The 12040-nt window shown below is 27.9% G+C and overlaps 1 protein-coding gene across 1 annotated transcript in view; it reads right to left on the bottom strand.

Moving 5' to 3' along the window:
• Positions 1 to 11761, bottom strand: part of LOC106680382 (cell adhesion molecule 2) — a 113159-nt gene extending 101398 nt beyond the window's left edge. The window contains exon 1 of the mRNA XM_067050012.1: positions 11547 to 11761. Coding sequence (XP_066906113.1) covers positions 11547 to 11735 — 189 coding nt within the window. The 5' untranslated portion in view covers positions 11736 to 11761. The remainder of the gene's footprint in view (positions 1 to 11546) is intronic.
• Positions 11762 to 12040: the final 279 nt, after the last annotated feature.

The raw sequence follows: 12040 nt of genomic DNA, 5'->3' as shown, positions 1-12040 counted from the left end.
CCAATGGGTGGTTCCTTCCCAAGATTTTCAAGTGTATATGAAACATACTACATATTTACCTATTGTATTATTTTGTACAGTTGTAAATTAAATTAAATAAATAATTTTAAAAAAAAATCTCTAGCAAGTATTTTCAACATTATTTTCCTATATAAGTGGTATATTATTTGAAATAAGTATTATATGCATGGCAAATTAGAATTTTGAATCATAGTAATTATAAATATATTACGTTATAATTTTTGGAATTAATTAAAATTTGATTATTTATAAAGCCATTTTCTAACAGCGTTTTAAATCTTTTTTTTATATTAACTTTAAAAAAAAATTTATGTCCATTGTTAATTTTATATTTTTATTTTTCTGATTTTTCGATTTTATAGAATTTACTATAATTTTTTTATAACTGCCTATTGTTAGAAATATTAAAAAAAATGTTTTAAACAATAAACAGTTTTTATAATATATATATATATATTTACAATTATTTTCAATAGTATATACCTATAAAGTATATTATTTGGAATGAGTATTATATGCAATGCAAATTAGTATTTTAAATCATAGTAATTATAAATACAATTCCATTATTAATTTTTAAAATGAATCAAAATTTGTTTAGCTCTGAAGCCATTTTCTAGCAGTGTTTTTAATTTTTTTTCTTTCTCAGTACATTAGCTAAATTAAAACGTATATACTCTTAAGAACTGTTGTAGAATATGTTCATATTGGTCTGATTATCGTAGTGTATAATAATTGTTTGTAGTGAATGGGAAGTTTAGAGCGTTTGCCAAGAGAAACATAATATGAATTACTATAATATGGAGACCGACCAATATTTTATTAATTATAAAGCCATTTTCTAGCAGCTGTTTGGATTTTATTTTTCTCTTTTGGTACATTAACTAAATTAAAACACACATAGTTTTAAAAATAAAAAAAAAATGTTTAAAACAATAAACGTTTTTATGGAAAAAAAAACACGTTACCCCGTGTTTACTGTTACTCATATTGCATTAACGTCCAATTAATGTAGACTTCATTTTTTTTTTAAATATTGAAATGTATTCGCGTATTCGAAATTGAATAGATTTATTAAAATTTAAAAAAAGAAAGGTTTTCATGTAACAAAATCTTCTTTAAAATAGAAGGGCAGCGGATAAGAAACTGTCGCAGAAATTTGTACTGGGGCAAGTTGTTCCCGGACGGGAGAAGGAAAAAGCTATTCAATAGAACACTTTTATTTTATTTTCTTATTTTTTTGTCAGATTGTATTTATTGAGTCGAAACAGTGTGAAGTGTCAGTTCCCTGGCAAAGGGAAGAAAACAAACTTTAACTATACTATTTTTATTCAAAATATATTCCGTCCGTTTATGACTGAACAGATCTAAGTATAAAATATAAATCTATTCATCCGAAAAATCATTGAAAAGTTGTAATTTTCCTAAAAGTGAGAATCTTTAATGGTACTGTTTGAAAAGTTAGTGGAAATGCACTCATTACCACTGTGAAGTAATCTATCGATATACAAATGTCGATACTCGACAAAATTAATAAATGAGATGGTTAAGGGTGCTGTCAGCGAAGAATATAAATAAGTAAAAACTAAGGTAACATTGCCAACGTTTCGGCCAGTATTTCATTCTTTCATTAGGGCTAAGAACAAAAAAAACAAGATAACAACCTTAATGAATAAAATGAATTACAGAATGATCAGAAAATAATAAAACAACTAACTAATCAAATAATTATTATTTATAATTATTAAAACTAATGTTTTGAAAAAAGTGGGGAGAAAGACTTATAAGTAATTAAATATGTAAGAAAAAAACATGATTAAAGAAATAAAATATAAAGTAATATCAAACAAAAGGAGTAATATAAAAATGTTAATTTTTTTTTTTTAGATTTTAATAAATATTTTCTTTTTTGTTCTTTCCTCTTTTTTAATTTTAATATTTATTTTTCATTCAACAATATTTATGTATCTATAATGTTAGTTATTTTCTAATCATTATGTAATTCCTTTTATTATTTGAAATACCCCAATTATTCAATGGGTGGTATAAGTGAGAAGCAAAAGTGAAGCCAACACGTAGGGATTCGGCTACGTACCAAGAGCTTTGAAATTAATAAGAATTTCCTCCATTATAATCTAAAATGAAACAGAAGGCGGTTTGGGTCTGAACTCTACTGCTACGCCCTCGGAGTCCATCATAAGGTCTGCCTTTTTGGCTTCACTTTTTCTCTCAGCTTACCCCCTCCATTATTCTCCTTCCTCCAAGTGGTACATGGGTTATTCAAATTACATTTACCGTTAACAGTGATGTAGATGATTTTAAAACTTCTAATATTCCATTTCAGATATTTATAAAAGGAAAAAAAGTTTATTTCATATATATAAATTAATCAATGGATCAAAGAACAGTTTTTTTTTCATGACGAGAATCTTTTTAATTACTTTCTGGCAAGGGGTATCAGGTCCCTCTCTCTCTTCATACTGAGAGGATCAAATGAGTGATCTTCGCATGTAATTAAATTCTTCACCGTTTGGAGTTGCTATTTTATTGGTTTTAATTATGTTAGATAATGTTTTACCCTCTTTTTTTTTCCTCCATGCAAAACTGGAACGCAGGGAAGGGTAGAATCCACCAGTCGCTCCCTTTTCCCGTGGAATCCTCATCATCACTCCTCCATCGGCCCGGCGCAATTATTTCCTCTGAGGATTCCTGAGGGCCTTCAATATTACTTCATGGGCAGCCGGTATTTCCACCCGGCCTACCCCAGTGACCCGAATTATATTTCCCCTGCCTCTCTCACAGATCTCCTAATGCAGGTACTGAAAGGTGGGGAATTTCGTATATCTCGCTCTAGTAAAGTTAAATGGCCCTTGCCTTTTAACTGTAATTTGAAGGACAAAAATAAATATATAAAGTTTTTCTAAAACCTTTTAATTATACGTTTAAAATTTTATTCTGGTTGTTGGTTTTTTAAAAGTTATTAATATTTTTTATCAAATATTAATAAAAAAATTATAATGTTTTCAATTTCTTGAGACTGGTTATTAATTGTTTAAATAAATTAATTGGTATCCATATTAGATCTCAATACTCTTTATTATATCATCAACAGTTCAACGTTTCGGCCAATTCAGCCATCCTCAAGGACATTCTTAAATATAAATTTAAACCTCATCTCCAATTATTTAAAATGTTTGCAAACTATTCTGCCTTGGTCATTAATAACAAATCAAATTACCATATTTTGTCACAATTTCATTCATTTTTAAAACTTAATTTTAGATAAACATAACACTATCAACTATTTTATGAGCAAGATGATAGCGTTAAGTTGATTAAATTGAAATTAAAAGTTTTTAAAATTAATGAAATTATGACAAAATAGAATGATTTGACTTATGAATGATTTGACTGTTGATAATATAATAAAAAGCGTTGAGACTTAACTCTGATACCAATTGATTTTTAGCCAACGAAAAAATTAATAAATTAATTTATAGATTTTTAATAGTAATATTTTTTAAAATATTTTTAGTAAGTTTTTAAAAATTAATCTTTTGTAACATAATTTAATTTTGTGGTATAGAAAGTTATGTGAACTGACACACCAGATTATGTGTGTCATTTTCTGATATAATAAAGAATAATTGGTGATAATAATAAATCATTGTATATTTAAATCGTAAATACGATATTTTATTATTTAATATTAGTCAAAAAGATTAATAAAAAACAATTCTTTTGAACCACATTATGTCCATAATTTTAATATACGACTATATAATAATAAAATATATCACAAATTTATTCTATACATGTACACTATACACTGTTATGTTTAGGCATTTCTCTATCTATCAATTTGAAATAATTTATTCATAAAAATTTTTTTAAGGTTAATAACTTCCAGTTGAATGAAATTTGTATTAAATTATCATAACATAGTACAACGTTTCGGGACCACTGTCCCATATTCATGTACTTTAAACCTCATAATTTCCAATATGAAAATCATGTCACATTTTACACTGTTCTCTCTTTTCTACCATAACTTATTTCTGCATCTTCACTTCTTCTTACCACAGCCATTACATACAAATTTCATTCGACTAGAAGTTATTAACCTCAAAATTTTTTTTTTATGTATTGACTAACCAAACTTCCTAAAGATAAAATCCAGAAATAATTTATTTTTCACCCGTCAAAATATGTAATAATTATTTCAAATATAAAACTTTTGGGAATATTTGTAATAATTTATTTTACATTGTGTTCATTTCTAAAAATGTATTTAATTGTTTTATTTTTAATGATTGGAGAAGTTTGTCGGGAGGGGGTGCGGTCAGCAAAGAACAACATAAATAAACAAAATCATATTTATTTATTTTATGCCGACGTTTCATTTATTTTTATTTCGCTCACCTAATTGCAAAGATAGTCTCGAAATTAAAACTCCGTTTCCCATTTTCCGCTAACTTCTGACGGAGGAGTAAACTTGTTATGCTCCACGCCCGATATATTTAAAAAAATAATTTGATTTAATTTTTTCGAGTTCTATGAATAGGTATATTCTTGTATTGCATTATATTATGTGTTATGTAACCATATAAAAAATAAAGAGGTTTTAAAAAAAAAATAGGTATACTTTCTACCTCTTTGGATCATGTCATTTTTTTTTTAACTTATAGCAAATTTACTAGTTGTATTTATTTTTATACAGTTGTAAATAATAATAAATTATTTAAAAAAGGTATAAATGAAAGAATTGTTTCACTTCAAATTATTAAATAATTGCACAACTATTCCAGTCAATCGAACTTAAATTATTAAGATAACTTGGATTATGCTTCTTATAGTGTTATATAAATTTGTATAAGACATTATTGGATGGTAACAATGCACTTTACGTTTATGGTATTACCCTTTGCACATTAAGACTACTTCGAATGCTTCAAACTTTAACGATTTAATTTAGATTAGGAAAGTTACCAGCAAGAACAGCTTTTAGTATAGAGTCATTAAGACCGTTAAGTATTAACAGTTACATTAAGTGGCGCCGCAGTTGGAAGCATGACAGAAAGGTCCAATTTATAGGGGCAATAAAGGAGGATCGCATTAAAGTAACTGTTTAGGGAGAGCAGTGCTAAATGGAGGTGTATTTCATCATGGCTTTGTTGTTGCAGTTAACATCGATTCGTTAACCGGTGGTCACTTTCGATAATTACCCTACAAATAACCTCTGATTTGTAGCATTTCTCGTTTTCGAAGAAATAGATTTGTAAGAATTTTATGATCTTATTGCTGTAAACACACCCCTGAATAAAAAAAAAAAATGTTTAAATAAATAAATTTTATCCAATTCTAGTCTCAAAACTATTTTTATTTCTTTATACGTCTGACGTTTCGGCCACTTCGGCCATCCTCAAGGACAATCTATCACAAAAAGCTTTTATTATATTGTATGTATAACAATTTTAAACAATTAAGAATATTAATAATAAATTATCATACCTAAATATAATTTTAGAGGCACATAATTAAAAAAACAACAACTTTATGAAGGCTATTCTGCCCATATCATTACTTTCAGTTCACAAATTATCCTACGAGACATTAAAACGTTAGGGAATCATATAATTTTGTTAATAAGAAATTTTTAGATTATACCTAATTACCTAAATTGCCAACTCTTCACATTAAATTAAAAATTAAAACTTTTAATCACAATTAATTTTTACTATTATAATTTATCACATTATTTGTAACCTTCCCCACACTCAGATGAGGCATTTAATTTATTTATTTCAACTATATTTTGGTTAAATTTCCAATTTAATTTGCTATTATTACAATTTATATCAAGAATAATTATAATTGTCAACATTTATTTTATTCCATATTTTTCATAAGTTAATTTTACTTAAAATCTCTGTATAGTGTTGGTATAGATTACTTGTGTTTTAAAATTCACTGTATAATTAATGTTTTCTGATTATTAATATTTATTTATTATGACTATTTATGTGTGTTTTAGAAAAAGGATGAATTAACAGGAGAATTTAGAAGATAACGCAACACTAAGGGATCTAAATCCGGTAAGTTATAGCACTGTGGCGTATAAGGTTGTAGGGCTCAGTAACAAGCGGATAATGTTAATAAACACTGAAACGACGGGTTAACATATGGAGGGGGTAGACCAAATGTAGATGGGAGGATTGCGTTAAAACTGATTTAGTAGAATTGGGTTTGGAGGTGCGTCACTGGAGGGATGTATGCAGAGAGCGTTTAGTGGTATCGGCTTCGAACCTTCGGGTTCATTATTATAATTATTATTATTTCTGTTGGTTGACCACCTTTGTGGGCGCCCTGTTTGTGTTATAGTCAAAAAAATTGGTTTAGTGCAGCGTTGAAAGCTATCAAAGAATTTGATTTGTCTTAGTGAAATTAGTCACTGTCGGCAATCCAAGTGTCGTATGGATGTCAGTTTTCGCTCTTTTGCAGAGTAGTATGTTTTAGAATACGTTTCGGGATATTGCCCTGAAACTGTATAGCTGCCCCGTACAGAATACTTTTGTGTATCAGTAACTTGAGCCAGAGAGAAAGTTTAGGAGAAGTTAACAAGTGATTAATCCTGTAAGCATAAGTAATAGCTGATCATGGTCTTATATGATGATTTACATTAATCTTTTTTTTTTTGATAGATTTATTTATTGATAGATATTACAATCTGCCACACAGTTGTGGGCAATAGGTAATATTGCTGAATGATCTCATACATAAAAAAAAAAAAAAAAAAAAAAAAAAAAAAAAAAAAAAAAAAAAAAAAAAAAAAAAAAAAAAAAAAATAAAATAAAATTAAAAAAAACTCTCTTAAAATATATACAAACAAAAGAATAGACAAGATGAACATAATCAGACTATCTCTATGAAAAATAAATAAATAAGATAACATGATAAAATAATATATACAATATTTACACAATCGATCTGAGGATCCCTGAGCCCACTCTATCCCCCACGTGTGAGGGGTAGAGCAGAGCTCAAGAGATCCCAGCGCATCCCTCTCGCCGCATCACTGGTACACTAATCATTAAAATAGTATTTTATATAAATTTAACAATGGATAGACTTTTATATAACATATACCCATATACTTCTGGATTTTGATGAACGACCCCTATGGTCTCTTTATGAATATTATTTGTTTCATATACAATCTATATTACCTTTAACACGTAATTATTAAATCACTTTCAGCAGACCGCTTTATGATAGGTTCAACTGCAATCAACTGCTATGGATAATTAAATTCCATTAAATATTCAGTTATTTAACAAATATAGATAATTTAATCATAACGAATCATAAGTTATTTCCTCCTAAATCGTTAAATTGCATGAACGTTACTCAATTAAATATTATAATATTATGGTCCAAAATTAATCGCGAACCCTTCATATTTGATGTTATTTCATTGTGTGACTATGATATGTAAACCTTTCTCAAACATACATGTTTATTTATCTTGATTGATTTATACCAGCTTTTAATTTAGTTTAAAAAAAATACTGGCTCGTTGAATATTTCGCATCGGATGACACTCGGTTATGTTGTTATAATGCAAGAGCCCAAGAGTAGAATAAAGGGAGTTATCTCACCCCAATTTTTGATTACTTAATTGAAAACTAGGTATAATTACTAGTCAAAATTGCTGAGTCTGCAGGTATTACCTACCCTATAGGTAGGGGGAACAAAAAATGGCGACTTTTTCAAAACGTTAAAAATAATAAATTTTTTATTTGGAGCTCTATATCTTTAAAACTACCAACAACAATAGAAAATCTAAGAGAGCATCATTTAATGTAGAGTAAATTTGCTAAAAAAGCTTTTTTTCATAAAAATGTTGTATGGAACGTACTGAAAGATCAGTAGTTTCTGAATTTATTTTCAATAATCTGTATCTCAAAAACCATATGACATACAGATGTCTATTAGCACTCACATTAAAGCTAGTTTAATGAGCTATAAAGTAGTTTATGATGTTTATCTTCGTATGAGTAGTAATTTTCAAGATATTTTCCTAAATAAATTGATTTATAGTTGTTCGGACAACTTTTGCTAACTTTCCAAATTTATATTCATACGTGAATATCATAAAAACTACTGCCCCTACGAAGATAAGTGTCATAAGCTACTTTATAGTAAATTAAATTTCCTTTATTTTGAGTGTTGGCAGACATATGTGCGTCTTGTGGTTCTAGATATATATATATATTTTTTAAATCTAACATTTTATACAAACAACTACAAATTAACATTTTGTGAGTTCATTTTGTTATATGTACGTCTAATGGTTTCTGAAATAAAGTTATTCATAAATCAAATTTATTGTCCTAACTTTATTTATTTTAGCAAATATCATGAAAACTACTATTCCTACGAAGGTAAAGGTCATAAACTACATTATTGTACAATTATTTAGCTTTAATTTGAGTGCTAATAGAAATTTGTACGTCAAATGGTTTTTGAGATATAGATTTCTCAAAACAGATTCACTAACTACTGATATTTCAGTACATTTGTATGAAATGTTTCATTTTAAAATGCTATATCTCGAGAACTATTGGACGTAAATAGCTCTACTATTAGGGCTAATATTTCAGCAAATTTACTCTTCTTTGAATAATGTTCTTTTAGATTTTCTAGTTGGTAGTTTTTAAGATAGAAAGCTCTGAATGAAAAATAAATGTTTTTTTAAGGTTTTGAAACATGCGCCATTTTTATTCTCCCTACCTACCTATACTTGGCAGACTCTTCAGTTTTACATAGTTTTCATTAAAGTAATCAAAAATTGGGGTGAGACAACTGCCTATTTTTCTTCTCGGTTCTTGTAATATTAGGTATTGTTAATAAGGGTCTATGAAAAAAGGGTTTTTGTTAGTTAATTTTTTTTGTTTTTAACAATTATATTTTTTTCTGTAAAAAATTGTTTATTCGTTGTACTTTAAGGCAATAATGAATCTTACTATCAATTCTACTTAATAAACCTACGCCACTCAGTCCGGTCATTCCATCATAAAAAATATTTTTATTTTTATCGCTTCTATCGGTATCCTTTTTAACTGTCATGTGCCATTTGATCTTCTTTTACAACGTTAGCTGTGGAAATATAATTTATTCCCTCATAAAATACTGCTATGCAACTATCATATTGTCCTTTGTTCTTACCATCGGACCCCCTCCTCTCGTTTCACTATCTACATCTGGATTAAGTAGCTGTGTGCATATTTATGAATAAAATTGAAAACAGGTGGCGAGCACAATGTTTTTTTCTCTTAGTTGGATAATTAAAAAAAAAAAAAAAGAATAATAATTTTATATTATAACAAATAATTAAAAAACAAATATTTCATAGCAAAAACACATTTAAATGTAAAAATTATACTGGATAAACACCAATTTAGATTATAATGGTAAACAATAATTTGAAACAAAGAGATTAAAGACAGGAAAATTGAATTATCATAAATAGTGCCACATCTTATAGAAACAAAATGCTTTTTTTAAATTTTTTATTTGATTTATCCTATAGATTGCTCTACGGACCGTAGTTACTTTGTGACAGCCAGTACATACATTAGTCTGTAGAACGATCCTAGTAGAGTAAGTAACCACTCTATATCGTACTACTTTTGTAATAATTCCAATTCAAAATAAAAATAATTTTTTTTTTTTTTATCAGATGTGCCAAGCAGCGACATATTTAAATATAAGAAACATTGAATACATTTCCTTCAATTTTCGTTACGATTGAAAAGAGAAAATAATCATAATGATTTGTAAAAAAATATTTTTTAAATGTTATGATATCAATTAAATCCCATATTTAAACAAAAAGGCTTATATTTCAATTAGTTAACGCCATATTTAGTATTAATTTGCTAATATTTGTTAATAGACGTAGGTTCTTCATTTAATTAAATTTTTATTTTCGTTAGAATTGAGATTTAATTTTAAAAGCTACTGTATTTATTACCTTGTATTAGAATAAAGGCCAGTAGGGATTATTTTACCTAGCAACAGATAACTTTTTATGGATTAATATCAGTCACCCAGTCGCCTTTGTATAATTAATCACAAATTGTCAGATCCTTTCTGTGTGAATCGAAGCGCCGTATAGACGTGGGCCCACCAACTAATGAAGAATAGTGATTGAAATCATCGTATCCGACCCATTGGACTTCGTCCAGCAGTAATTTATTTTATTTTTATTAATTTTGTAAATTTTATTTATTTTTTTATTTTATTTTACCTTGAAGGACAGTTTTATTTCAAATTTTGTTTTATATTTAATTTATGATAGAGTTCTACTACTGGGCAGTTTCTCTACATCCTGTATCATATCATTATGTCATTATGATCAAATTTACTGGTTGTAGTTTTTTATACAGTTGTAAATATTAATAAATAAAAAAAAAATATTTAATTTATGAAGGTTTTATGTTGATTTTATTTTATATTTAAATTTTTATCATAGGAAACTAATTTTTTTTAGTCCCAGCAAGATTATTTAATTTCTTTTTTGTTCTTTTAAAGCTTTCCGTCAGAAAGACAGTCAATTTGAGGTGGCCTATTACAAATAATTACTTGATTAAAAAAAAATACATATTTAATATTTTATTGAAAATTTTAACTGCGATGATCGAGAACGTAGGTTGTAGTGTTAGATAGGCGCCTTTGTTTGCAATCCACCTTCCTATGGCACATAAATATAACCTCATGAGAGATTATTATTTTAGAGGTTAGTAAAAAAGAGCATTCGAAGGGCACTCTAGGAAATAATTTGTACATAGTAGTCTGTAGATAGTAGTTGTACTTAATATGATTTAGAGTCTCTGCATCTTTTTTAAACTCAAATAAAATATATCTAACACTACTCTGCAGTCGTATTCTATAACTGCGACTCCGCAACATTCGCACTAACCCAAAAATCTTGGAATCACCTAATTAATTATTATCGTGACTATAAAAATCGAATTTTAATTATGATTCATTATGTTATTTTATTTATTTATTTTTCATACAGATAGTTTGATTATTTTCATCTTGTCTATTCTTTTGTTTGTATATATTTTAAGAGAGTTTTTTTTTTTTATTTTATTTTATTTTTTATTTATTTATTTTAGTATGAATGAGATCATTCATCACTATTACCTATTGCCTACAACTGTGTGGCAGATTGTAATATATATCAATTATGATTATTTGTTAGTATATTTATATATATTGTTTTTAATCGCAGATCTTACATCCATGCATTAATTCTCCTACTCCTCCTTACTCGGTCCTCATTCCAAAATACCGTGGCCTAGTGATCTGGTTTACTGGTGATACAAAACCTATATGATTCCTCGACCATCATTGAGAGACAAGGAATACAGTAACATTAAATGTACTTGAATCGTCGCACCCAAATAAGTATCTAATAGAATGAGAATAATAAAGTCTTTACTCATGTTTCTTACCTTCACATCATGTTCTGTAAGACCAGGCATTGGAAAAACTTTCAATGCGGGCGTTTCCTTCGGCGTATACCTGTAGAACTCCCTACCTCCCTTGTACCACTTGACGGAGTAGAGTGCATCCCCGTCCAAGAGGAAATTGCAAGTGAGGATAGCAGGTGAGCCCAAGCGGACAGCGTGGGGTACGCTCATCCTCACTCCATGTAGACCGCGACCCCCTGTAAAAAAGTGCATAATATATTAAGTGATATGTATTATGTTATTTTTGGTACTTGTATTATAGTATGTTACTAACACAGTTTTTTTACTAACATATACATAACAAATCTAAAGTAATGAATACAATATAGAATCAAATATATTAACACTTGTTAAAGGTGAGATAAAACACTAAAATTGCCTGATTTTGAATGTAAAAATTTGGAAAACTTCTATCCTGCCTACCAAGTTACTTCGGAAACTTACATTCAAGATATAGCTTTAATGAAAAAATTCGA

Source organism: Halyomorpha halys, unplaced genomic scaffold (assembly GCF_000696795.3).
Source record: "Halyomorpha halys isolate HHAL.00 unplaced genomic scaffold, Hhal_1.1 Scaffold17.1, whole genome shotgun sequence".
In the NCBI taxonomy this organism is placed as follows: Eukaryota; Metazoa; Arthropoda; class Insecta; order Hemiptera; family Pentatomidae; genus Halyomorpha; species Halyomorpha halys.
The sequence above is the reverse complement of the archived record's forward strand: the minus strand, read 5'-3'. Positions and strand labels throughout refer to the sequence as shown.